Raw genomic sequence first — 26,797 nt, 5'->3', positions numbered from 1 at the left:
CAGTTGTATGATTCTACGATAAGCAGCCCAATCCTGGGAATTTAGCCCCATGTAATCCAGCTTCCTTTATTTGCAGGTTTGCTTTTGTACGATTGCACCCATAACAACACAAACGCTAATAATGAAATACGTAACAAACAACTATAACAGCAAGTGTTCTTGACAGAGATGGGTGAGCTTTCAAAAGATTAATTTGGAAACTATCAGGAATAAGACTCTCTGAGGACTGAAGCCTTTTTATCTGCCCCTTTCCAAACTAAAAGCAGCTTGAGAAATTGCCGGACTGGTGGGAGCTTATTTCCCCCTCACCTCCAAACTAACTGAGCTCAAAAAGTGGATGTGCTGGAGAGCCTCCCACTCCCAGGAGTGTTTTGCAGGAGATGTGCTCACCCCTCACCCCGACATAGCTCCATTACATTAAACAGGAGAGGTCTGATCCACCAATTCTTCTCCGGCTCAGATTTTAATCCAAGGGAGAGAAGAATTCTAAAGCTTGTAATGTTTGCCTCTCTTTAGTTGGTTGCACTGTAACAAGGAGAACTTCACCCAAATCGTTGGTTCTTTCAGGAAACATGGTTGCTGCAGTTCTTCTGCTCAGTTTTAGGGCATTTCTACATTTGGTCCAGGCATGTAGAAGCTGCCCAGCATGAGACATTCAATTTCTCATCTACAGTTTGCATTTCTGTGATTTAAAATCAGCTCATAAGATGCTAAGACCATCTATTGAAGGGGAAATGAGTTTTAAGCAAATGAAAACCACTGATTCCCTATAGCTGCTAGGACAGAGGGTTTTGGTTTTTTTTTGCTCAGTTTGTTCATTCAGAGATACAGAGAAGAAATGTAATGATCACAGGATTGTTGCAGTAGCTTCCTTGGGAATATGTAGAAACAAAAATACATAAGCAGAATAATGATACAGGCACAGAGTTGACAGTTGCAAGTGACAACTTTTTGGGTTGTAAGTTCTTATTGTTCCCAGTTCTTTTGTGGATACATGCATCCACCTGAAGCTATGGAAGAAATTATTTCCATTAAAAAAGCGGAAACAAAACCCTATGAAGGTGCATGGAGGATGCCTTATTATAAAGACTAACTTGCGTAGGTCAGGAAGAAAGACGAGGACATGTTCACAGATACAGAAGATCACAGTTTGGTACTCTGTTCAGCTACATTCAGAATTGCTAATATGGATTAGAATGTCCATCCACAGTCATGGAGTGATAGGGTAGAAGCCCACACTTTCAACTACTGAGTACCACAATTATATGATGGGTCAGCTAGAGCATTCAGGTGTAACTAAGCATATTAGTGGAGTCACAGGACTCGCTGGTTTTGTTTTTAATACAGTACACATAAAGTGATTTGCACCATGTGTCTGAAAAAAATCTGAAGCCCAGCCAAGAAAGATGTCTCTAGCAACAAATTCTGAAGTGGCAAAGTTCCTGCTTTGTAGGCTAAACCAATGAAAGAAGAAACAAGTTATTTAAGAGATGGTTTTGAGCAAAAGCAGATTGAAGCCAAAGTTGAGGCTTGAGGAAACTTGCCAAGATTGCTCTGGTATGGAAAATAAGTTTAAAATACGTTGGGTGAGACTTTTCTCCTGAAGATGAACTATCCATTCATTTACAGATAGGTAGCCGTGTTGGTCTGCCATAGTCAAAACAAAATAAAAAAATTCTTTCCAGTAGCACCTTAAAGACCAACTAAGTTAGTTCTAGGTATGAGTTTTCGTGTGCATGCACACTTCTTCAGATACGAAGATATTATCTGAAGAAGTGTGCATGCACACGAAAGCTCATACCTAGAACTAACTTAGTTGGTCTTTAAGGTGCTACTGGAAAGAATTTTTTTATTTTGTTTTATCCATTCATTTGTTTTTCTCACTTGCATATAAGGCCCATCTTCAGAAACAGCTGCAGGCAAGCTTTTGTTTATTTCCAGAAGGAATTGTCCCATCAGGAGCAGAATTAAGTCCAGAATTATTACTGCTCCTTCTCCTTGCTGGATTTACTGCAATACCACTAGACACATGTTGTGTCTACTCTGGGCAGGAGGAAGCCAACCCAACTGCAGGGATTCTGGGTGAAATAAATAGTAATAGACCGCCTAAATGTTTCATGGGAAACATTCAGTAAAGACCAGCTCTTTCCTCCAACCAAAGCTTTGGCACGACTTTCTTTCAGTGGTACATCTTCAAGGATAAGAGAACCCACAAATCACAGCCTTCATTTAAAAAGATCATCTCAAAGATAAGGCTAAAGAGATGCTAAAAGGACACAAAACAAAGAACTGAGTTAAAACTAGTGTGACTTAATCATAGGGTACAGAGGGCCTTTCAAAAGCTCTGATAAACATCTGCTCTTTTTCTTAGCAAAAGGGACCCTTGGTGGGGGTGGTTTTTCTTTTTTTTTTTTTTGAAAACCATTATTTCCACCCTAATCTTTTAGCACACAGTCTTCAGCCTTTCTTTGTTGCATGCTTTCCAAACACTTTTGTTATCTTGTTCACTTCAGTGTCCAGTTTGTGCCTTGCTTTATTAAACAAACAAAAACTGAAGGGATGTCTCTAGCAACACTCCCCAGACCCTCCAAATGTCCCTATTTTCCAAGCACAGTCCAGAATTTACAGAAGCCACCCGAGTTTCTGATTTGATCCCAGAATGTCCCACTTTTCCTTAGGATGTCCCTATTTTCATTGGATAAATGTTGGAGGGCATGGAGTTATGTGACCCCCGAAACAAGGAGATAAGTAACCATACATCTTTTAGAAGATCTCTGAAGGCAGCAATGTATAGAGAGAACTTTTCTGGTGTTTAATGTTTTATTATGTTTTTATATATGCTGGGAGCTGCCCAGAGTGGCTGGGGCAACCCAGTCAGATGGGCGGGGTGTAAATAATAAGATGATGATGATGATGATGATGATGATGATGATGATGATGATGGAGGAATAGGACATCCCTATTTTTAACCTAGACAGCATCTTAAAAAGCAGAGGCATCACCTTGCCAACAAAGGTCCGTATAGTTAAACCTATGGTTTTCCCAGTAGTGATGTATGGAAGTGAGAGCTGGACCATAAAGAAGGCTGATCGCCGAAGAATTGATGCTTTTGAATTATGGTGCTGGAGGAGACTCTTGAGAGTCCTGTGGACTGCAAGAAGATCAAACCTCTCCATTCTTAAGAAAATCAGCCCTGAGTGTTCACTGGAAGGACAAATCCTGAAGCTGAGGCTCCAATACTTTGGCCACCTCCTGAGAAGAGAAGACTCCCTGGAAAAGACCCTGATGTTGGGAAAGATGGAGGGCACAAGGAGAAGGGGACGACAGAGGACGAGATGGTTGGACAGTGTTCTCGACGCTACCAGCATGAGTTTGACCAAACTGCGGAAGGCAGTGGAAGACAGGAGTACCTGGCGTGCTCTGGTCCATGGGGTCACGAAGAGTCGGACACGACTAAACAACAACAACATTTTTATCAGAGAAATGTTGGAGGGTATGACACCCCAGTCCACTGGGATTCAGCCAGTTGCACTGGGCAGAGGTTTGAGTTCAGGTGGAAAAGAGTAAGGAGCAATCCAGAGCAGGAAGCAACTTGCGTTGAACTTCCAAAAACACATGCTTAGGTTTGGGCTCCCCGATGCACCTTTGCTCAGTTTTAGACAGGGCTGCATTTGGGCCATACCATGCTGGCTGAAAGATGACTTTGGGGAGGGGGGAGGTGGACCACTGGGAAATGGCAGCAACATGAGTGTGAAAGAGAAATGCCTTGTGCTGCGTACAAAGGCTAACCTTGTTTGCACAGCCCTCGGGCACACCACTTTCCACAGCTCCTTCCTTCCTTCCTTGCTTTATTTCTTTTTTTAAAAAGCATTGAATCCCCCGCCCCCCCGCGCTCTAATCCCTTCTAAACCACAGCATTTTTCAGGTGCTCTGTGTAAGTGAAACTATAATCTCTGGTAAAACAGACTGCTTAAACTGCTGTAGCATTAGGCCAATCGAGTCCAGAGACCCTGGATTTCCCATCTGCCCAGCCACCAGCGAGAGGATTTCAGTCTGAAAGGCTGGCTAAAGCCCCAGCAATGGGAAAGAGCAGGACCAAGTCTTATTTTGCAAAGCTGCGGAGGGTTAAGAGACCAAAAGCTATTTGTCCTAGCATTTTGAAGCTATTCAAGACTGATCTTCCTTGTCAGGTTTTCAGGAAAAGATCAACCCATCCCATCCTTTTCCCCCTTCTAGTATTTATCAAGGTTTGGAAGGGAAGATATTTCACACCTCTCAAAGGATTAAAGAGTGAAGGAACCTGGAAGAGGAGTAGGGAGCAATAACAAACTGAGGGAGGGGGGAGAGGAGAATATTGCTGGCTCTTGTAATCAGCACATTCCTGATTGATCAGGCAAATGTTGGAGGATTTGCCCTTTCTTGGCACTCAACCACTGAAAATGCCAGGTGGACCATTAACATGCCAAATTTCTGCTGGAATATCAACCGGTCATCCCAGGGAAATCTTGGTTTCTCAGAAATTTCTAGTCTTCTTGCCCACAGGGATTTAAACGTTAAGAAGATGGGGGAGGAGTAAGACAGAAATCTGCTCCCATTTCCTAGTACTTTAGCCATTGAGATTTCTGCCAGTACCATCACGGTGTCACACCACACTTGGAATGCTGTGTACAATTCTGGCTAGGTAAAGGTAAAGGGACCCCTGACCATTAGGTCCAGTCGTGGCCGACTCTGGGGTTGCGGTGCTCATCTCACTTTATTGGCCGAGGAAGCTGGCGTACAGCAGTTCGAATGCACATCAAAGTGCAAGTAGATAAATAGGTACCGCTCCAGCGGGAAGGTAAACGGTGTTTCCGTGCACTGCTCTGGTTCGCCAGAAGTGGCTTAGTTATGCTGGCCACATGACCCGGAAGCTGTACACCGGCTCCCTCAGCCAATAAAGCCTTTCCATGTGCACACTAGCCTGTATTTCTGTGCTGTACTCAAGCACAAAACCCAGCAGACTGGTGGATCTCTCAAATCCACATTAGGAATGCACACATTTTTCTTACGTGCACAAGGAATTCAACATATGGTGGATCACGTAGTAGGGAAGAGAAAGAAGTTGAGCCATGCTTGTTTACTGAGCTGCCAGCAGGCTGGCAGAATCTTACCTAATGCCCACCTCTTCAGGAAACCTTGAATGGTTCCACTTCAAAAAAAATTTTTTTAAGCTCTTGGCCTTGGTAAGTCTGGATATCACACACTGTCTCTCGCCTTGTCATTCGCCCCCCAGAAAACTTTGCCCATCCCTATCATAAACACACCATGAATCATTCATCTTTAACAGATTATGCAAATTGGGGGGACATAAAATCAATAATAATCAATAACTGCAGCCACTTAATTGCCAGCAAAGACATTTTTAAGAATGAGCATTATCTGCAGTCTTTTCTTGGGTAATGGCACCATTAATCCAAACGTTGGATCCTGGCCTAAATGTAGCAGTATCCCTCCTCCATCCTTCCCCTCCCTGTCCTTCCCCACACCTCTGAGCGTGCGTTCTTAATTTCCAGGCTTTGCATTTCCTCTCATTACTGCTGGCACGCAACTCCGAATGTTAATGGTTCTTGCTTTTTTTTGTTACTCTGTGCCTGATTGAAAAGTCGCATACAGATTGAGATGTTAGTGTTAAACTGCCACCTGGGAACATCAAGCTGGGTCTGAAATGAACTTTTCTCCCTCGTAGAACCAGATGGATCAGCCAGGAGTGTTCCCGAGTGGGCCTGAGACTGTTCCAGGGCAGTGGAGTGGGGGGAGGAAGAGAAACACTTCTACTCCAGCTTAGGGGGTTCTTTGGCAAGAATCGACATCCTCTGCTTTTCTCAATCCCATTGGCACACGCCCTGTATTCCAAACCATGGCTGCTCCTCAATATCCTTGAAAGCGCTCCGTCTATCATTCTATCTATGAATCAACACCACTTCCATGACATGTATTAATAAAACGAGATGGGAAGAGGACCTGCAAGTACTGTATTATTCCGTGTATAACACACCCCCATGTATAAGACGACCCCTATTTTGGGGACCCTATATTAAGGAAATGGGGGGGGGTTGAGCTTTTTTGAGAGTTGTTGAGCTTTTTTGAGGAATCACTCAGCCGCCTGACCACCTGACCACCACTGCCAATCACACGCCTCGCCAAAGCCACCAATCATCTGCCCGCTCACCGCCAGCAGCTGCCAATTGCCCGCCCAATTGCTGCTGCAGCAGCCAATCGCCAGCAGGCCTTGCCGCAGCCAACTATCACCCACCCAATCGCCACTGACGATTTCTTGCTCGCGGCTGCCACCAATAGCACCTCCCCCTTCTGCACTATCCATGTATAAGACAACCCCCAATCTTAAACACTTTTTGATAACAAAAAAGCATTGTCTTATACACGGAAAAATAGGGTTACTCACGTGACTGGAATGTTACATGGGGAGGATTTGCATATGTAGCTAGCCAGTGCTTTTCCCCCCGAAAAAAATGTTTAGTGGTACTCTGATTTCCCTATTCATATTGAAATACTGCCCCTCAATGAGGCCAAACTTAGATTCACAAAACGTTTAGAGGTATGCGTACCCCTGAGTCCCCCCAGAAAAGAAGCACTGTAGCTAGCTCATGTTAAAATACGAGTAGCTGTATGCACTCATTCCTCTTACATCACTTTCAGGCTTAGGAATGTTTTGTGGGATCTTTCCTACATTGATAATCCAAAGCATGTGAAATAATAATAATAATAATAATAATAATAATAATAATAATAATAATAATTGTCAGAGCTGCCTCTAGGTCCCAGCTCACAGAGGACCAACGCCCGGTTGATGTAATGTACAAGAGTCTTTATTGAAGTTTAGTTTCCATTTCAAACCCCAGAGCGTGCAGCCCTACGTCTTGGCCCTAGACCGGCGAAGTCCCCTCTGAGTCACTGCCCCTTCCGCACCAGTTTAAGATCCTAGCCCGGCTCCACCTCCTGCGCTGTTCCTTCCTCCTCTGGGTCCTTCTGCCCCCTGGGGTTTCCTCCCTCCTGGACTCTTCTGACGCTGACCCCCCTGAGTCTTGCCTTTCCTTCCGGCGGGCTTTAGGACCTGGCTCCCTATCCGGGCTACCTGCTGTGCCGCTCGCCTGTACATTTGAACTTGGCGCGCGCGCCCAGCCGGTAACTTTCCTCTTGACCGTTTCCCCGCTCTCCGATGGAGGCGTGGTCAATCCTGACTCATCTCCTCTCGCTGGTGGTGAGAAGACTGGTCCCGATGCCTGGGACTCCTCCCCCCCACTACGCTCTGGTGGGGAAGCTGGTCCTGATTTCCAACTGCTGCTCAGGGAGTCCCCGCTGGCCCCTTCCTTCTGGGGTTTCCCCCTTGGCACCCCCCTTGCCCTGGCCATCAGCGCTCCTCTCTGTGAATCTTCCAATTCGCTGGAGAGACTCGTGGAATCTCTCTGACCACTGTCACTGCCTACACCCCCCTCGGATTCCTCCTCCTCACTCTCCATTTGCTCCATCTCCTGTGTCTCTGCTCCTGAACCCCTGACAATAATAATTTTATTTTTTGTACCCCACCCATCTGACTGGATTACCCCAGCCACTCTGGGTGGCCTCCAATGTATATAAAAACATGATAAAACATTACACATTAAAAAGCTTCCCTCTACAGGGCTGCCTTCATATGTCTTCTAAAAGTTATATAGTTACTCATCTCCTTGACAACTGAAGGGAGGGCGTTCCACAGGGTGGGTGCTACTACAGAGAAGGCCCTCTGCCTGGTTCCCTGTAGCTTCACTTCCCACAACGAGGGAACCACAAGAAGGTCTTTGGTGCTAGATCTCAATGTCTGGGCTGAATGATGGGGGCGGAGATGTTCCTTCAGGTAAACTGGGCCTATACTCTCCTAGATATACAGAAATCTAGATCTCTGTCATGACTGTGGAGTCAGGCTCCTCTTCTCTGGGGACTTAGGCTAGGGATTCAGAGTGGGAGAAGGAATCACCTTAAGTCCCGATAACACATACTGCAACAGAAGCAAATGGAAGTCCATTGAACCAGAACCTCTCTGGCCCGAGGAGGTTCAGTTGCCCATCACTGAGTTAAGGATTCCAGCTCAGATGCTCTACCAAAATCATAGCTTCCCCTTTTCTGTCAGAATCAAAGGCTGCCCAAGCAGGCTGGGGTGTTTAAATGAAGAGGCTTCCATTACAGAAGGCAGAGCTAAATACTGGGAAAGAGTTGCAATTCCTATTTAAGCCTCTCTCTCAGGGCAACTACTGCTGAAACAATATCTGAGCTCTGCTCTGAGCCCTGGAAAGCTGCTGTCCAGGGTACCATTGAAGCCTTGCCTCCCTATTGCTATCTTATCTAGATTAGGAATATATTCTCCATTTATCCTGCTTTTGGGATTGCTGGGAGGCCTCCTGAGGGAGAATCCAAATGGATGCCTCTTTTCTGAAGCAGCCAGGGATACAGCTGATGTTTCTATGAAAATAGCCATGTTCTGAGTTCTGCAGCCAGATCAAACATTTGACCGTAAAATGCTCATGATGCACACAGGCTGATTTTCATTTTGAAATATTGTAGTCCTTCTTGACTGAATCTTCCACTAAATTTCAGTTTCTAGATGCTTAAGCAGCAACACCTTAACGCAAAATAACAAGGGTAAAACCACTTTTTTTTTTGAAAAACCCAGATTAATCTTTCAGATAAAAAGTTCTTTCTTTTCATAACAACTGTGCGTGAGGGTAAAGGAAAGCTACTGGAACAAAAATCGTCCAAAACTGCATAGGACGTGAGTATATGGGCGCAATCCCTCAAGGTCTATATTGTTTTTTTCAGTGGCCTGTCCATTCGCTCTGACCCTGAGGTCTCAGCAGCTATTTTTCAGAAGGCAAATGGTTTGTTATCTCACTTTCTCAGCCCTTGCCAGTCCCTCCTCTCCCACATCACATGCCTTAGTTTACAAGAACATCAACATCTTCCCTTACCCAGCTACTTCGCAGATTCTGGTGAAATCTGAGGGTGAAATCGCATTACCGGATTTGACCATTTCCCCCATCAATGAGACAAATGTACCCCATCCTTACAGCTTGCAAAGGGGTTCAACTATAGGCTAGCTTCTGAGTAAAACAAAAGCAACAATCTTTAACCCTTGGAGTCTTTTCAAGCACTAGACCAGCTCCTTGCAAGCGTTTCCACACAAGCCCAATCCTCAACTATGTGGGGACCAGCCCAATCAACCCCATATTATACACTTATTAACACTTGTAGAAGCTTAACATAGACATAAATGCCAGAGCTACCCCAAGCCTGCCCAATGCTGGCCTCCCAGGGAGCGGGTGGTGCTGTGGTCTAAACCACTGAACGTCTTGGGCTTGCTGATCAGAAGGTTGGCAGTTCGAATCCCCGCGACGGGGTGAGCTCCCATTGCTCTGTCCCAGTTCCTGCCAACCTAGCAGTTTGAAAGCACACCAGTGCAAGTAGATAAATAGGTACTGCTGTGGCGGGAAGGTAAACGGCATTTCTGTGCACTCTGGTTTCCATCATGGTGTCCCGTTGTGCCAGAAGCAGTTTAATCATGCTGGCCACATGACCCGGAAAGCTGTCTGTGGACAAACGCCAGCTCCTTCCGCTGGAAAGCGAGAGAAGCGCTGTAACGCCATAGTCGCCTTTGACTGGACTTAACCATCCAGGAGTCCTTTACCTTTATACCTATTACAGCCAATTTAGTTACTGTGGAGATTCTCGTAAGAGTTCTAAACAAAGCAGCTGAGGAAAACCTGGGATAGTTACAAGCAGGTTACGAGATAAAGAGTTAAGTCTATCCATATCGGAATGCCTCCCCTCATTTTAAAGTAACTTTAGCAGAATATTGCACAACTCTAGGTCTATTCACTCATTCACAGGGAAGTTTTTAATGTGTGACATTTTAATGTATTTTTAATCTTTGTTGGAAGCCGCCCAGAGTGGCTGGGGAAACCCAGCCAGATGGGTGGGGTACAAAAAATAAATTATTATTATTATTATTATTATTACTACTACTACTATTATTTGGCTATGTGCAAATGAAGAGATGGAGCAAGTTAGAGAAATTGTGCTCTTTGACCCCTGCCCTATACACATTCACCTGAATGTGTGAACAGAGTCTATGCACCAACCAACTCTATGTACCTAGGCTCAGACTATGGATTGGAGAGCCGGCAAAACACATAGAGAAATGGTGCTGTATCTATACTATCCACACAAACTGTTTCCGTTTGTTGTGTACAAACAGTCCATCTATCCATCCATGTATGAATGAATGAGTGGACAACACTAACTCTGTGTTACATAATAATCAATGTTATACAGTGGTACCTCGGGTTAAGTACTTAATTCGTTCCGGAGGTCCGTACTCAACCTGAAACTGTTCTTAACCTGAAGCACCACTTTAGCTAATGGGGCCGCCGCGCCGCCAGAGCACGATTTCTGTTCTCATCCTGAAGCAAAGTTCTTAACCTGAAGCACTATTTCTGGGTTAGTGGAGTCTGTAACCTGAAGCGTATGTAACCTGAAGTGTATGTAACCTGAGGTACCACTGTATTTTCATTCTGCTTTTCAGACAAGTACTCTCTCCCAAGGTGGCTCGCAAGGGTTAAAAATTCTCATCCTGCTTCCCAGAGGCAACTGGTTGGTCACTGGGGAAAAACAGGATGCTGAACTCAAAAGGCCTTTTATCCAGCAGGACTCTTACTCTTCTTACATTTAGCACAGTGCTGGCAGCAGGCACTGAACATAATATTAAAACAAGGTACAGGCCCTGCTTCCAGACTTACAAACTAAAAATATCAGGAACGGAAGGGAGAGCGGAGGTAAAGAAAAGAAAAGAAAAGAAGGGAGAGGAGAAAGATGGGTTTGACAATGAAGTGGTGAGTTGTAAACAGTCAGAGACAATATGTGAGTGAATCCACCACAATGTGACACCACTGTCTACCTAGGCACCTCCAAAATGTAAAGCAGTGGATTGGGTCCCCTACTGCAATGCAGTTTTGTGGAAGCGAGGACCATCAGTGGTAGAGCATCTGCTCTGCATGCAGAATATATAAAATAATAATAATAATAATAATAATAATAATAATAATAATAATAATAATATTTATACCCCGCCCATCTGGCTAGGCTTCCCCAGCCACTCAGGACAGCTCCCAACAGAATATTAAAAACACGAGGAAACATCAAACATTAAAAACTTCCCTAAACAGGGCTGCCTTCAGATGTCTTCTAAAAGTTAGAGAGTTTATTTCATTGACATCTGATGGGAGGGTATTTGACAGGATGGGCACCACTACCGAGAAGGTCCTGTCACCTTACTTCTCGCAGGAAGGGAACCGCCAGAAGGCCCTCAGAGCTGGACGAAGGGTGGAGATGCTCCTTTAGGAATACTGGGCCAAGGCCTTTTAAGGCTTTAAAGGACAGCACCAACACTTTGAATTGTGCTCGGAAACATACTGGGAGCCAATGTAGGTCTTTCAGGATCAGTGTTATATGGTCCCACTGGCCACTCCCAGTCACCAGTCCAGCTGCCGCATTCTGGATTAATTGCAGTTTCTGAGTCACCTTCAAAGGTAGCCCCATGTAGAGCGCATTGCAGTAGTCCAAGCGGGAGATAACTACAGCATGCACCACTCTGGCAAGACAGTCTGCGGGCAGGTAGGGTCTCAGCCTGTGGACCAGATGGACTGGTAGATAGTTGCCCAGGACACAGAGTTGACCTGCACCTCCATGGACAGTTGCGAGTCTATGGGCACATTCTGGATTCAATCCCTGATATCTCCAGGTAGGGATGGGAATTGTCCCCTGCCTAAAATCCTAATCAGGGTAGACCAGGCATAGGCAACCTTTGGCCCTCCAGATGTTTTGGCCTACAACTCCCATGATCCCTAGCTAACAGGATCAGTGGTCAGGGATGATGGGAATTGTAGTCCAAAACATCTGAAGGTTGCCTATGCCTGGGATAGACATTGCTAAGGTAGATGAACCAATGGTCTGACTTGGTTCAAGTTTAGGAAGCAAACATATAACAGGGATCCAATGAGATTATAGAAATCAATCAAATATCTTTAAAAGCCTGAGAGAAAAAGCAGACATAATCCAGCCCCTAAAAGAGAGTAATGACGGTGCCAGGTAAACTATTCAATTTCATGGCAATATGAACTACTGCTGGTGGTTTGTTGGTTTGTTTTTAAGTGAGGGATACCCCCAGTTCACTTGACACTAAAGATAATCAAGATTAACCATAGATAAACACACACAGCACCCTCGTTACAAGGTGTGACAGCTAACATGTCTTTAGAGAAACAAGAGTACAGGTTTTTGGTAAGGAAAAATACCCGCCCCCCAAACCCACTGAAACACACCTAAAATGTAAAGGGGGGGGGGCGGAGAAAACCATAAACGGCAAGTGTTTAAATCATTCAAAGTATAAAAACACTTGGTATTGTGAAATCTAAAAAAATACGAAGGAAAAACAGGAACGGCGGGCCATTTCTTAAGCGACTCTTGTCGTGAAATTCTGTCCCTTCTTCACCTAACATCTACCAGTCATGATCACTAAGGCAGAAGACCGAACACCCATGTGGGGGTGATCTTTGCTAACATCACTAACTTCTGGACGCAGGGCAGTCCATCAAATGATATCAAACAATGTTTGTAGGAATACATATGTTCAGCCCATCACATGGTAGAAAATATCATGTTGTAATTAAGCTGGTCATCTATATTCACCCTTTCTCAGACAAAGGCAAGTTTGTGAGAGTCTGTCCTTTACAATGCAGCATGGGAAATGACCTTCATAAACCCAAACAGGCCCTCTTTTTCCAAGTTTAAAAAGCAAGCGGTGTTGCTCATTATTTACTCATTAGAAATACTCATTAGAAATTGGTGTTAGGAGGTTACCTGAGGTTCGGAGCCTGTTATGGGTGAAATATTGTTTCTGCCTCCCACAGTGACACCCCCCCCCCTTTATAGCAGGAGGTACCAAGCCATGCAAGTATTTGCCTAAAAGAGCAGGATTTTGGCTAGAAGGGATAAGTGGTTTGAGACGATGCGAGTCAAATTCAGCTCAGCATCCACAAGGTTAAAGGTCCGGCTGTCATGCATAAAGTATACTTGTGGCACTTTCCTCACCACACAAGATGCAAAAGTCCACTCCTATGTACAGCTAGTCAACATGAAAGGAGAAATTGTGGGTGGGTTTGTAATGAGCTGCTGTCAGCTTCCTGATGACACCTGAATACAATCCAGGTGGTGGGGTAGCTTCTTTGCATTGCAATCTGGATCAGTGAGTCCACTCACCTTCCCTGGTGAGGGAGGCAGCATTATGGGTCAGCAGTGGCATCACACAGGCCCCACAAGGGGGCTCAGGTCGCTGGGATCCTGCCTGAACAGGTGAGGGGGCAGAAAGCACCCCTGCACCTATCAGGAGCTGGATTCAAGCCTGCCTGCATGACTGGCCAATGGTAGGCAGGCTTGGGGGACGCGGGTGGCACTGTGGGTTAAACCACTGAGCCTAGGACTTGCCGACCAGTCGGCGGTTCGAATCCCTGCAATGGGGTGAGCTCCCATTGCTCAGTCCCAGCTCCTGCCAACCTAGCAGTTTGAAAACACATCAAAGTGCAAGTAGATAAATACTCCGGCGGAAAGGTAAACAGCATTTCTGTGTGCTGCTCTGGTTCGCCAGAAGCGGCTTAGTCATGCTGCCCACATGACTCGGAAGCTGTACGCCGGCTCCCTCGGCCAGTAAAGCGAGATGAGCGCCGCAACCCCAGAGTCAGCCATGACTGGACCTAATGGTCAGGGGTCCCTTTACCTTTACCTTAGGCAGGCTTGGACACAGGGCTGGCCTTGGGGGCAGACCTAATGAAGCAACCACCTGGTTTTCCTTGTCGGATTGACCCAGCAGGCGGACCGGAACTTAATGGTCACCCTATGCCTATGCTAAACCTCTTCCATTTGTATTCAATAAAGCTGTGGCCTTATTCAATCCAAAGTCAAGTGTGTGCTGTCCTTATTCTATATGCAGTCGGTTGGGGTGATGGGAGGCACAAAGCCTTGGCATGCAATTGTCTGGGTTAACAATCCATTTTGAGATGGAGATGCTAAAGGACAGGAGTCCTCCTTGTAACCTGAGGACTCAAGTTCTGCTTGAGGTCACAGTCTCTGAAGCAGCAGCAGCAGCTTTGCGAGTTGGGTTTGCTCCTGAATCCAGCTTTCACATCAGGATATTTAAGTAGCATCCATGGCCAGGGCAGTCACTTGGCCATTTTCATTCGAGTTCTGGTAACATTGTATTTGGACAACAACACCAATGTGCCCTGTGTAGGGCTGCTCTAGAAGACCATGCAGAACATGGATCCAGCCCAGATCATTAACTGTCAGTGGGCATCAACAGCACCCAACGCCTGTTATCTGGCGACTGGCTATTGTCTAGGCAAGATGCCAGGTGCCAATTCTTACCTTGGAACTTGAATACTTCTGGAAGCATGTGCTTCAATATGTCCTCCACCCTTCTAACAAATATACCTAGATCTAATTAGATGCTGCCTCCAAATGCCTGGCTATCATAACCAGTAGTCCCAGGGTATGCTCCGTACCTGGATGGGAGAGGTGACTGCCTAGGGACCACCTGTGCACCGTCTTGGCTTCCATGATGGAAGGAATGCAGGGATATCAATGGAAGAAAATACAACAGTGGCCACAAAAATACAGGGCTCTCTCAGTTACAGCACACCTGCCCTCGTTCCCCAAGACACAGCCTTCTGATGGTTTTTAAGACTATGGTTTCAAAAGGCCTTTTGGATGAGCTATGGTTTGGCAAGTTTTCGCTCAGTGTGGGCTGGCTGGATTTTATTGCTGAGTTTTGTGCTTTTAAAAAAAGTTTATAAAGTGTTCAAATGACTTCATTTGGTATTTTAACGTTTAGTTATTTATTCTGTGAGTCTAGGGGGCCAAAGGGGACACGGGTGGCACTGTGGGTTAAACCACAGAGCCTAGGACTTGCTGATCATAAGGTCGGCGGTTCGAATCCCCGCGACGGGGTGAGCTCCCGTTGTTTGGTCCCTGCCCCTGCCAACCTAGCAGTTCGAAAGCACGTCAAGTGCCAGTAGGCACTTCCAGCAGGAAGGTAAATGGCATTTCCGTGCGCTGCTCTCGTTTGCCAGAAGTGGTTTAGTCATGCTGGCCACATGACCTGGAAGCTGTATGCCGGCTCCCTCGGCCAGTAAAGCGAGATGAGCGCCGCAACCCCAGAGTCGGCCACGACTGGACCTGATGGTCAGGGGTCCCTTTACCTTTACCTTTTAGGGGGCCAAAAGGCAGGACAGGGGTGAATCAAGTAAATACACCTGCCAACTGGTTCAGCTGGGAAATCAATGCTGCCCCCCCCATCAGAGTCCTGCCTTCCTTCTTCCCATCTTTTTCAAGGTCCCTTTCCTTGGCTCTCTGTTTTGGGAGCATGCCACGGTTTTGGGAAAAGCAGAAGCGGGGTAATGACAATAGGAAAGGAAAAGCTTTTGACTCCGGCCTCTGCGCTCGTAACTTACCAGTCACTACAGGGTATGTCTGGGGTCCTGACACGTTGTTCCCCAGGTCTGGGTTAGCAGAGCTGGATAGACTTGACTTGACTTCATCAAGACCAGGGGTCAGAGCTGGGAGGGAGTACTCATTACCCTAGGGAAGAGAGAAAAGAAAGCTCTCTATTGATGGGCTGGAAGGAAGGGAACAGTGGGCAGATGGGAGGAGGGGGTGACAGTTAGAAAGAGGTGCAACACGGTCCCTGCACAGATGGGAGCAAAGAAGGAGGGCACAAAGCAGAGGAAGGGCAAGCTCTGGCCAGCACCCCCCCCCAAAGCCCACCTCCTCTTGCCTATGAATTTCCTTTTCCCTTATTGGCCAGATTCTATTGGGTTTCCCCAGCAGATGCTACAAGATAGAGGTTTGGCTGGGAGAATCCCCTTCATTCTTTGAAAGGCAGATTCAGAAAACTTGACTGTTCTTGCCACAGAGTGTAGGAAAAGGTTCTGCTAGGGGCAGAAAATGTCCTCTGGGGTGTTTGCATTGGGAGGAAGGGTGGGATTTGCTTGCTGATCAGCTCGTCCCCACAGACGTTCTTGGGTGCGCGCGCGCTCTCTCTCTCTCTCTCTCTCTCATTTTTTTATTTTTTTATTTATTTTAAAAGAGCTTCCTTTCTTGCTTCCCCCAACCCTTGTGCATTGGGGTATGAAATTGGGGTGGGGGCAGGCCACATGGCTAACAGAAGGGTGGGAGGGGGAAAACTCATTGCATTTGAAAAGGGTGCCCTGTCCAAAAGGCACTGGTAATTGCCTTTTTATTGTGGCAGCCTCCAAACCAGACACGGGAACCGGAGAGACTACAGGAGGGAAAAAAAAAAGCAGGAAAAGTTGTTCTGATTAATATTACGTTAAATTAAAACTGATTTTCTGCTCTTTTTGCTTTGTTTTTTCCCCTGTCCCCGCTTTCCATGCCAGCTCCCAGAGAGCTGCCCTCCTCCTGCCGCCCTCCCTGGCCAGCCGCGATTGCCTAGTCATTTCCAATTCCTTCTTGTATTGATCTTCCTGTAGAAATCAGTTTTGTAATTAGCTGCAAATTAGGCTTTCTGCTGGGGGTGAGGCTGCCCCCTGATTTATCACTGGAGTAATTCGCTGTGATCGGAGAGAAATTAAAATGAACTCAATTAGGCTTTGGATTTGCTTTATGGGCCCCATTCAGAGTTTCTGGGGGAAGAATGACTGTGCTGGTGTTTAATAGTCTAATGAAAGTAAATAAAGGTTATTCATTGTAATAAACTCAGGGACTCGGGGATAGCAGGAGCCTAAAGCCAAGCTCTCCTTCACTTCCCATTGTTGGTTTACCGCTTGGGGTGATTGAAAAAAGACTTTTGATCTTTGTGTTAAAGGCAAACCGCTTGGGGGATAAAAGGCAAGCCTGGGGGAGGCAGGTAAAGCTGGAGGAGGGACAGAGCTTTCCAAAGCAGCGCTTGGGCTTGGCATCAAGCAAAGGGAAAAAACGCTCCATTCATTCTGGATAAGTCCTTAGCTTCTGCTGGCTGGGCTGAACTGAAAGAGGAGGACTTCCTGCTGAACTGTATCAAATCCTCACAGGTTGTGTCCTGTCTCTGACAAGGGCACAACCACCACCACCACCATCAGTTGGAAGATGGCACGAGGAAGCTCTGTTTGGCCGTTAGGAAACTCAAAAGAAGAATTCTCTGTAAACTGAAGGGTCTGTTAAATCAAAGGTGAGCATTTTAGTCAGTGACTCAGCTTCCTCAACCCTTCTTGCCTAAAGTTTGACATTATTATTTTTAAAAACAACAACAACACCACACCCCTTGTTTTTGCAACCTAACGTTCCTGTATTACTATGCACAGGAACAGAATGAGAATTTACAGGTCCTCTGATAACTGTTCTACAATAATAAAATAGGACTTGGAAACCCATTTTTTCTATTCTCGGAGGATAAAAATAAAATAATGCTACAGATTGCATCATGATTTTACAATAAATGTTTCATCTATTCATTATGTATTGTGTGTGCGTATGTTTGTGTGTGTGTGTGTGTGTGTGTGTGTGTGTGAGAGAGAGAGAGAGAGAGAGAGAGAGAGAGAACTTCCCAGGAAATACTTATTGAAGGGTGGTATATAAATCAATTAAATATTTTTTTTAAGAAACCCACTCAAAGGACTAGCCTTTTAGAAAATATCTATCTACAGCTCTGTGCGAGAGATACTGTTTTCACACTCAGCTGTGACATCTCCTATTGGAGTTCTTACTCGGGGAAGGGAATTAACTGTCTGTGACCTTAATGAGAACAAAAATTACACTGATGTCTTATACGTAATGTGCACAGAATCTGGTCAACTGAATCTTCCAAAGTAGCCTTCATTTGTGTATCCCAGATGGAAAAATATAGACTACTGCCATCTTTAGGACACAACTGTTGAGCACAAACAAGAGTGCATGTGTGCATATTTTGGGTGCGTCCTTACACAATCAAATAACCAAAGGGAAGGTGTGTGCATTCACACAAATGCCTAAATGGTGTGTTTGAGTAGCTGTGATTGTCTGAGGAGCGTTGCAGGAAGTGTGCAGTTACCCAAAGTGATGTAAGTGTGGATGTGAGTTATAGGCTGCCTTCAACATTATCATCCAAGGTGCCTCAAGGTGTACAAACAATACTATGGGAAAGCAGTATGTGTGTCTGTTTCCAAAAGGAGGCATGAAAAGAACCGATCTATTGGTGGGGAGGGGAGCTACAGAAGACACAAGACTTCTCTAGAAAATGTGCCTGCATGCTAGTATTTCGGCATCGCATTTCCATGTACCTTAAAGCACAAAGTGGGCACGCCAGCACCTTTCAAAAGTTGGAGATGTGCTTTCTGTGTGCTTGGGTGTGTGAGCATGCAGGCAGGTTTTGCACAAGTGTGTGGTGCATAGCTGTCAACTGTCCCTTATTTGGTGGGAAAGTCCCTTATCCCAGCGCCGTGTCCCGCTGCTGTCCCTTATTGATGATGTCCCTTTAATTTCCCGGGTTTCAAAGGAAACAGCTCCTCTCCCTCCCTCCCTGCCGGCCAGGGAGGAGGGAGGCTCCAACTGTGTTGCTTGGCTGCGTTGCTCACCCAATAAGGAGTCTAAGAATGATCAAATCGGCCGCATTGCCTGGGGACTCGCCTTTGCTCAGCACTTCCCAGCGGAGAGGTGACGGTAGTTTTCCTTGCTGCATCCCCTTTGCCGGGTTGCTGCGCTGTGGGAACCACCGCTTGAGGCTTTGTTTGGCTGCTGGCTGGGCTTTCTGCCTTTGGCTGGGAGGGGCTCAGAAGTTGAACATAGCTGTGCTCTGAAAATCACTTATTTTGGCTGCTGATCCCTTATTTTTGAGGCTGCTGGTCCCTTATTTTCAAATCTGTAAGTTGACAGCTATGGTGTGGTGACAACTGGGGAAGCAAATGATGTGTGCATGCCATGGACTCAAATGAGTTTTTTGTCTGCCTGTCATTCTTTCGAGACAGATGCAGATATGACCAGCTTTAAAAGAGTGTGGGGACTCACAAAGAAAAGTATGCCAAGTGGGAGGGTGGGCATGTGAAAATGGATACATCATTTACACCACAAACTCATGTTGGTTTCACGCCAATTTAACTGTCACGGCTTCCCCCACAGAATTCTGGGAACTGTAGTGCGGGGAGGGCATGAGAGCCTTGTTGAATGGCTGTCCCCCCTCACGCAGCTACAGTTCCCTGGGGGGGGAGGGGTGATTAGGAAACCGATTCAAGGTCTGTAAATGCAGAGTAAGGCAAGTACAAGAAGTAAGGAGGAGTGAAACAGCTTCTCCAGCTGCATGTATCCCAAATGCTTCTCTCCCCTGCCCCCCCGCCCAAGCTGGGTCCACACCTGCTCAGATTTGATGTGCTCTGATGCCTGAAAGACATCAGGGTAAGAAGGACGCTCGAAGACCCGATCTAAAGCTTCCAGCTGCTGCTGCGTGAAAGTGTCGGCGCGAAGGTGCTTCCGCAAACTATCCACACTGCTCTGGGAATCGCCGTTGGGGACTGAGCCCTCGGATACTTCTGCGAGACACAGGAAGAGATAACAGGGCATTAGTGAGGGTCGTCTCTCTCTTGCCAAAAGCACCCAATGTCTCCTTCTCAATTGTCTGGGCAAGAGGGTCTGGGAACCTGGCGACGTTTGCTCCAGATCCCAGGCCCGATTACCAAGTGTCTTTGTGCGAGCTGTCCACCCCTTTTAGAGGACAACATCGAGGCTTCAGAACCAAGCCCAGTCTGCACAAACGTGTACTCTGTGCTAGAGATGGCGTTTCACTTGGTGTTTGGGGCTGTTTGCATCAGCCTGGTGCAATCTGGGCTGTGGAGAATTAGGGCTTAGTTTCTTAGTCTGATTATTCCTACTCTTTAATATAGATAATCACCCAATCTACATACCATGTAGCAAAAAAGAAATAAAGAAAGAAAGTGGGGGGGCGGAGGTGAGGGGAGAGTATAGGACACCTGGATGCAAACAATACAGGATGCAAACAATTTGTACCTCTTTACAGAAAGGAGTGGCCTTTCAGAGCAATGCTCTCCAGTGCTCTGCATAAGGGCAGCTTTTGTACAATATTCCAAATGCATATAATCACTTAATGAGCATTCTGAAAACAACAAAAAACCACACACTCAAGGCTGCTGGCGCGATTCCTCCTCCTCAACCCACATGCCTGCAGTCCTGTTAGTCTACACATCTTTCTCTCTCTGTCTGTGACACAAATAGACACACACACACACACACACACTTTGCATCAGATCAAATTCTCTGGGCAGTCCACACCAAGCTGGGCACTACCTCCTGAACACAAAAGCTCCACTTTACTATGCCCCGGGGCAGAAATTCTCTGTTTCTTAATCCTACTTGTATGTGCACTCTGTCCGGCTAAGGTCTTGAGTTGTTGTTCATATACCACCTTTGACCTACGCTAGACAAATTTGATAGAAAACAGCTTTGTACTACATGTATGCAGCCATATTTAGATTTTTTAGGGGTAGATTTGCATTGCCCATGACGAGATCTCAAAACAAGCCCCAACATCACTGTCACGAGGTAAACAGACCACTAAATAATTACATTTGATTCCTTATTGAGGAATCGCCCATCCCCTTCCCACGTCAGGCTCTGTCTATTGCAATCCTCACCAACTTCTGCATCCGGTTATCAGGCACGGAAGGGTGCGATTTTGTGCGTGCCTCCCTATGCAGGGAATAATCTGGAACCTCAGACAGCACCCCGCCCCCCCAATTCCAAGCTGGCTTGCGCTTGCAGAGATACAACACCAAAAGCCTAGCGATGAATCGCCATTCAGATTTCAAGTTGTCGTTAACGACAGCTTTGTTGGACAGATACGGCGGGTCTGTGAGGGTGTTGTGGACTTTGCACTGTTCTCTTCCTCCCCATGACAACCAGGGGGGTCTCTAGCAGCATCTCTTCAGCAGCCAAACTATAGAGATTATAGTTTTGTCTCTTGGCACCCTACCTCAAGGAGCCTGCAGTCCAAAAGCTTGCTTCTCCATTGTGGCCTACGGTAGTGGCCACTTCCCTCCTGACTGTTATACATGTCAGTTTATATGTGATTATACAATATGATATAATCAATACTGCATTATATACAGTAACCTAATACAATATCACTTGTAAGACCATGGACAATATTACATATTGATTAGTGCAAGCTTGCAGCCTCTTGCTCCCCCACCCTCCCCGACATTCTCATTTAGTGTGGGGGTTGGGGAAGAAGTTGGAGCTAAACTACCTCTCCTCATCTCATTTCCATAGAGTGGGCTTTGGGGATCACTGACCCCCCCAAAATGCTCAAAATCCATGGGTTCCACTCATGCCTTTATTCAGAGGTAGACTTCACAGCAGGAGGGTCGGCGGAAGGAATAATGGGCACAAACCAGTCAAAAACAAGCCCTTCTAAGTCCCAGTGATTGCAATGGGAGACATGCAAGCACATGTTTATGCTGGCATCCTTAATTTTTTTCTAGATTTGTGCCTAAGATCAGAGTTTGTACCTTGGGATGGCTCAGCAACACCATCAAGGAGCTAGGGAAACATAGGTCCTCAGAAAAGGTTCAAAGAAAGGTGTATTTTTTTTACCTTTTATGCAGCTCAGTGGGCCATGAAACAGTATATGAAAAAGTCTGAAATGTATCTGTGGGTAGGGACAGGCATCAGACTCTGTGAGGATGTTGGGCTAGGACCCTGGTCCAGCAGGGCTGTTCTTATATTAACGCTTTTAAAAACCTAGACTGGCACATGATGACTACTAGGCAACTACAGGCATAAATCCCTAAGTCATTTTTTGTCTAGCTTAAGGAAAATGGCTGATTCTAGGCTGTTGCATGACTTCTGGTGACAGGTGCAGCAGTGGACAAGCGAAAGGAGACTGAAAACAAAGAGTCTCTGGGATGCAGATACACAGGGCTTCCCAAACTTCCTCTTCTCCTGCTGCCCCCCCCCCACCAAACCAGCGGGGAAACTGCTCTTTAGTGCTCATTCGGAGCAAAGGACAATTCAGGTTTCCCCTGGACTGCCTGTTGTTCCGATCTATCACTAAAGAGTGGGTTTTCCCTTGGAAAGGACTGGGGCAAGCGCAGAGGCACCATCTTGCATCCAGGATTGGGGGTGGGGGCAGCACATGTCATGCATGTGTGGCGTCATACGTGTGGCACCAAATTGTCAGGAGGAGGCCAAGTGCTGAGCCCAGAAAGAGCCAACCACTGAACAGTGCTGCCTTTGGCCTCCTCCTCCTCCTCCTCCTCCTCCTTCTCAACATCACAGGGGCCTTGCCAGAAAACACAGAGGGGGCTGAAGACCCCTCTGCCCCTTGGAGTTGGTGCACTTAGGCAAGCAGAAAACCGATCGGACCCGTGCTTTCAAGCCATGCCACAAGGAGAAATGCAGACGACCCCACGGTGTCAGAGGCAATTGGGAGCCAGCCAGGTCCCCGTCCGGGGTGCCTCAATGCCCAAGCCGCTCCTAACCCGAAGGAAAAGCAAGGGGAGGAATGCGGACGATGCTCTAAAAATGAATTAGGCGGCAGTCGAGGAGGAGGAGTGGGAGGGTGGCAATGACAGTTATTGGACAAGCATGAATTTCGCTCCACCTAATCTATACAACGGGGAGAAATAATCTATATAACATTTCAGGTTCAAAAGTCTGTTTGACATTCTGCCTTCTCTTCCCATACATCACACTGCTTTGCCAGAACGGACTGTCTGAAAGCCGTGTTTGGGGGGTTGTCCTCCTCCCCACCACACACATGCAGGCCTGAAAAAGCCCAAATGACTGCCATGTGAAACAGCGCACTGGAAAGTCACCAGTTTTGGTCCAAAATCTTCAAGCCCCCTTCCTCTCTCTCCAGAGGACTAAATACAAACGGACAAATCAATGTATTCAAATACGTACCTCGCCGCCACCCTGTGAGCCAGGAGTAGCTTACATTTATTGAACAGCCTCCACTGTGCGATTGTGGGAGATAGGAGGAGATAAAAAGGCAGGAGGGTTATCAGGGCCCAGGGAGCAGAGAGAAGGGCACATCATAGCACCTCTTCAGGCAAGATCAACATGGGAAGCTGCGGAGGACAGCAGGCTTGAAAGAGCAAAGGCCACATTGGGATAGGGAGGAAGCAGTGCCGGATTTACATATAAGCTAAACAAGCTATAGCTTAGGGCCCCACTCTCTTGGGGGCCCCCAAAAAATGTAAAGGAAAAAAACACCTGGATATACATTTTCAAAATATAAGATAAAAAACAAATAAAATAAAACCTACAAACAGCAACAGGCTCCTGTGATGTAAGTCATGGGCCCCTGCTCTCTTCAATATCACTGGTTTGCTCATTTCTATATATAGGGTGCCTTCATTCTGCATCTGCAAATGGCTTTAGATACCTATTAGGTCCATAAATTACCATAGGGCATAAAAAGGTAAAGGGGGCCCCTGACCATTAGGTCCAGTCGTGGCCGACTCTGGGGCTGCGGCGCTCATCTCGCTTTATTGGCCAAGGGAGCTGGCGTACAGCTTCCGAGTCATGTGGCCAGCATGACTAAGCCGCTTCTGGCGAACCAGAGCAGCGCACGGAAACACCATTTACCTTCCCGCCGGAGTGGTACCTATTTATCTACTTGCATTTTGATGTGCTTTCGAACTGCTAGGTTGGCAGGAGCTGGGACCGAGCAACGGGAGCTCACACCGTCGCGGGGATTCGAACTGCCGACCTTCTGATTGGCAAGTCCTAGGCTCTGTGGTTTAACCCAAAGCGCCACCCGCATCCCTTACCATATAGCATATATTCAACAACAGAAAACAGTGACAATTTGTGGTAGACAAAGGACAGCTGGACATATAAAGGGCCCCATTACCTTCGGTAGCTTAGGGCCTCATCAAAGCTAAATCCGGCCCTGGGAGGAAGTTGGCAACTTGAGCATGGTTGTCCAAGGGCATCAGGTAGCAATAAGCAAGGGGTGGGAATGAAACCATCCTCTGCTTGCAGGGATTCTCGCCACCCAGGAGATATTGTCAAGCCATATTCCAATTAAGTAGCAGACCTTAGTGCTGGTAGCATTAGCCAACATGTGCAATACAGTTATTTACATGTATGCATCCCCTTCTGATTGGCAAGAAGGCTATTGTACCATAAATGAACAAACGCTTGTCTGTCTCTGGAGGCTTCAGAATAACGCCAGCGTAAAGTGGGAAATGGCCAAGCAGCCTAATTCTAGGGCCTTACACGCCTATAGAGCCAGGTCTTTCAGGTAGCACTCATCGAATCATTTACATCAACCCTAGGTCTTGGGGTCTGATTTGTGCCTGCATTTTTAAATGCTCCACCAATCTGTACCCCATGATCCTCCCCCTAGGCTATGGATTTGAACGTAGCAGATTTGGATGAGAGTCATCCACCCGTTTAGCTGCAGGCCCAGCTGATTATGATGACTTTGCGATGAAAGGGGGTGAATTTGCCACCCAGACAGCACCCACATGTGGGTGACAGTCACACATGCTCCAGGTATGTGCAGTTGCAGTCACCATACATGAAGATCTACAAGTCGTTTACATGCTTTGCCCTAAACAACCCATACATGAAATTCAAAACATGAAGTAGGCATTGAATGGTGACTTGGGGGCAAGGCTAACAGCAATTATAAAATGGTTTTCTTTCTGTTTTGGTTGCTGTCTCATTCCTTCCTGTCTACTAAAGGTTCTGGGTAACTCAAATGGCACCAGAGATAGAGAAATAACGAACACACAAATACCTACCTGTCTTTTGTTGTTGTTGTTGTTGTTGTTGTTGTTATATTGCTCCTAAAAGCTTTGGAACCTGCGTGCTAAATCATCTCCATTCTGGGCAGCACAAACTGCACTGTAATCTAATTAATGCAATCTGCTACAGCCACCTTTGTATCTACAATTCCACATAGCGCATTCATGCCTGTGTATGAAATGTGCATGTGTACACTGTGACTTTGTTTGCAGGAGCTGAAACCTGAGCTTTCTCAAGCCACTGTAAGCTTCTCTTTCCCTTCATTTATTCAGGGCCCTTCAGATCTTGACAAATCTGTCACTCTAAATTTGCGAGAGATTATGGTGCTCTCCCTCGTACGGCGAGAGGTGATATATGATATCTGCTGCCCCTATTGATTGCCTGATCTGGTGGCAGAGGGCCGGCAAAATGAACTTGAAATGAACATCATGCCTCAACTCATTGTGCGTATAATACACTACTTAATCCCACATTTTTCAGCCACTATGGAATTCAATTGATCAATCATGTCCCACTGATAGTTCTGTTCTGGGGGTTATTCCCGCTCTGCACACAAACTTAGGACATCAAATGCGACAGGCCCCCATACAAAGAGAGAAGGAGAGAGATGGGGGGAGAGGCAGCCCTACACACAATTATCTGGCTGCAAGCAAGTCTCTGGGAATCCAGTGGGGTTACTGCTGAGTAGACGAGTACAGGATTGCAGCCCCAAAGATCCAACAGACACGGGTGAGAAGATGAGACAGCAAGGAAGGCACGGATGCTGTTCATATTCCACGAGAAAGGAAATTCAGGTTCTACACCAAATAAATTTTCTGCATCAGAATACTAAAATTTATATTCTGCACTGAAAATAAATGATGCTAACCGAGGGAAGCCGGTGCAACACTCTGCAGCTCCCACCCTGTTAATGGATAAAGTGCTCGAGGCAGATCTATGAGGCATGGATTCAAATGCTTGGTTAGCCATGGTTTGAAGGCAAGCTTCCTATCTGTGTGTTGGAGCTGGGAGCATGGGAAAGCGAACTTGAAAATTATGAATCCCAAGGGCCCGCAAAATGGCGAACCGTCAGATTCTGAATACTAATAAGCAGCGTTCTGTGGCACAAATCCATCCAGTTTATATCCCGCCTGACAACTGTGACAATTGAGATTCTGTAGTGTCCCAGCTGAAAGGGATCCGGCTGATCTCACAGAATAAGAGATCTCCCCAACTACTTGTTTTAAAGTTGCCAGATTTCAAACCTTACACATTTTTTCCTTCCTCCAGTGTTTAGAGCTTCTCTAAGGGCTGAGGCCCATGGCATGTTTCCAACTGGCTTGGCCTGCTGTCTGAAACAGCAGAAAAGACCCCTGGCATATCAACGTCCTGGGGTCCTTCCAGTGAGCACTCAGAGCTGATTTCCTTAAGAATGGAGAGGTTTGATCTTCTTGCAGTCCATGGGACTCTCAAAAGTCTCCTCCAGCACCATAATTCAAAAGCATCAATTCATTGGTAATCAGCCTTCTTTATGGTCCAGCTCTCACTTCCATACATCACTACTTGGAAAACCATAGCTTTAACTATACGGACCTTTGTTGGCAAGCTGATGTCTCTGCTTTTTTTGATGCTGTCTAGAAAATGTAGTATAAACATTGACAACTGGGAAACACTGGCCTGCAAGTGCTCCAATGGGAGAACAGCCTTTACCAAAGGTGTCATGGGCTTTGAAGATGCTCAAACTCAGGACAAAAGGGAGAAATGTGCTATGAGGAAGGCACGCTTGGCAAACCCTCAGCATGATCAATTACCACCCAGAAACCTATGTTCCCACTGTGGAAGGACGTGTGGATCCAGAATTGGCCTCCACAGTCACTCATGGACTTGTGTTTACGGAAGACAATCTTACTCGGCTACGAGTGATCGCCAAAGAAGA

General features: G+C 46.3%; 1 protein-coding gene across 10 annotated transcripts in view; it reads right to left on the bottom strand.

Annotated features, from left to right (window-relative positions):
• PAX2 (paired box 2) overlaps nucleotides 1–26,797 on the bottom strand; it is a 138,208-nt gene that overhangs the window by 12,973 nt on the left and 98,438 nt on the right. For all 10 annotated transcript variants that reach the window (XM_081864353.1, XM_081864357.1, XM_081864359.1 and 7 more), the window contains 2 exons: nucleotides 19,459–19,634; nucleotides 15,591–15,717 (listed from right to left, as the gene is read on the bottom strand). In XM_081864353.1, coding sequence (XP_081720479.1) covers nucleotides 15,591–15,717; nucleotides 19,459–19,634 — 303 coding nt within the window. The remainder of the gene's footprint in view (nucleotides 1–15,590; nucleotides 15,718–19,458; nucleotides 19,635–26,797) is intronic.

The sequence above is a fragment of the Podarcis erhardii genome, assembly GCF_964252035.2.
Source record: "Podarcis erhardii genome assembly, chromosome: 5".
NCBI classification, from domain to species: Eukaryota; Metazoa; Chordata; class Lepidosauria; order Squamata; family Lacertidae; genus Podarcis; species Podarcis erhardii.
Note: the sequence above shows the minus strand (reverse complement) of the source record. Positions and strands in the feature narration are given on the sequence as shown.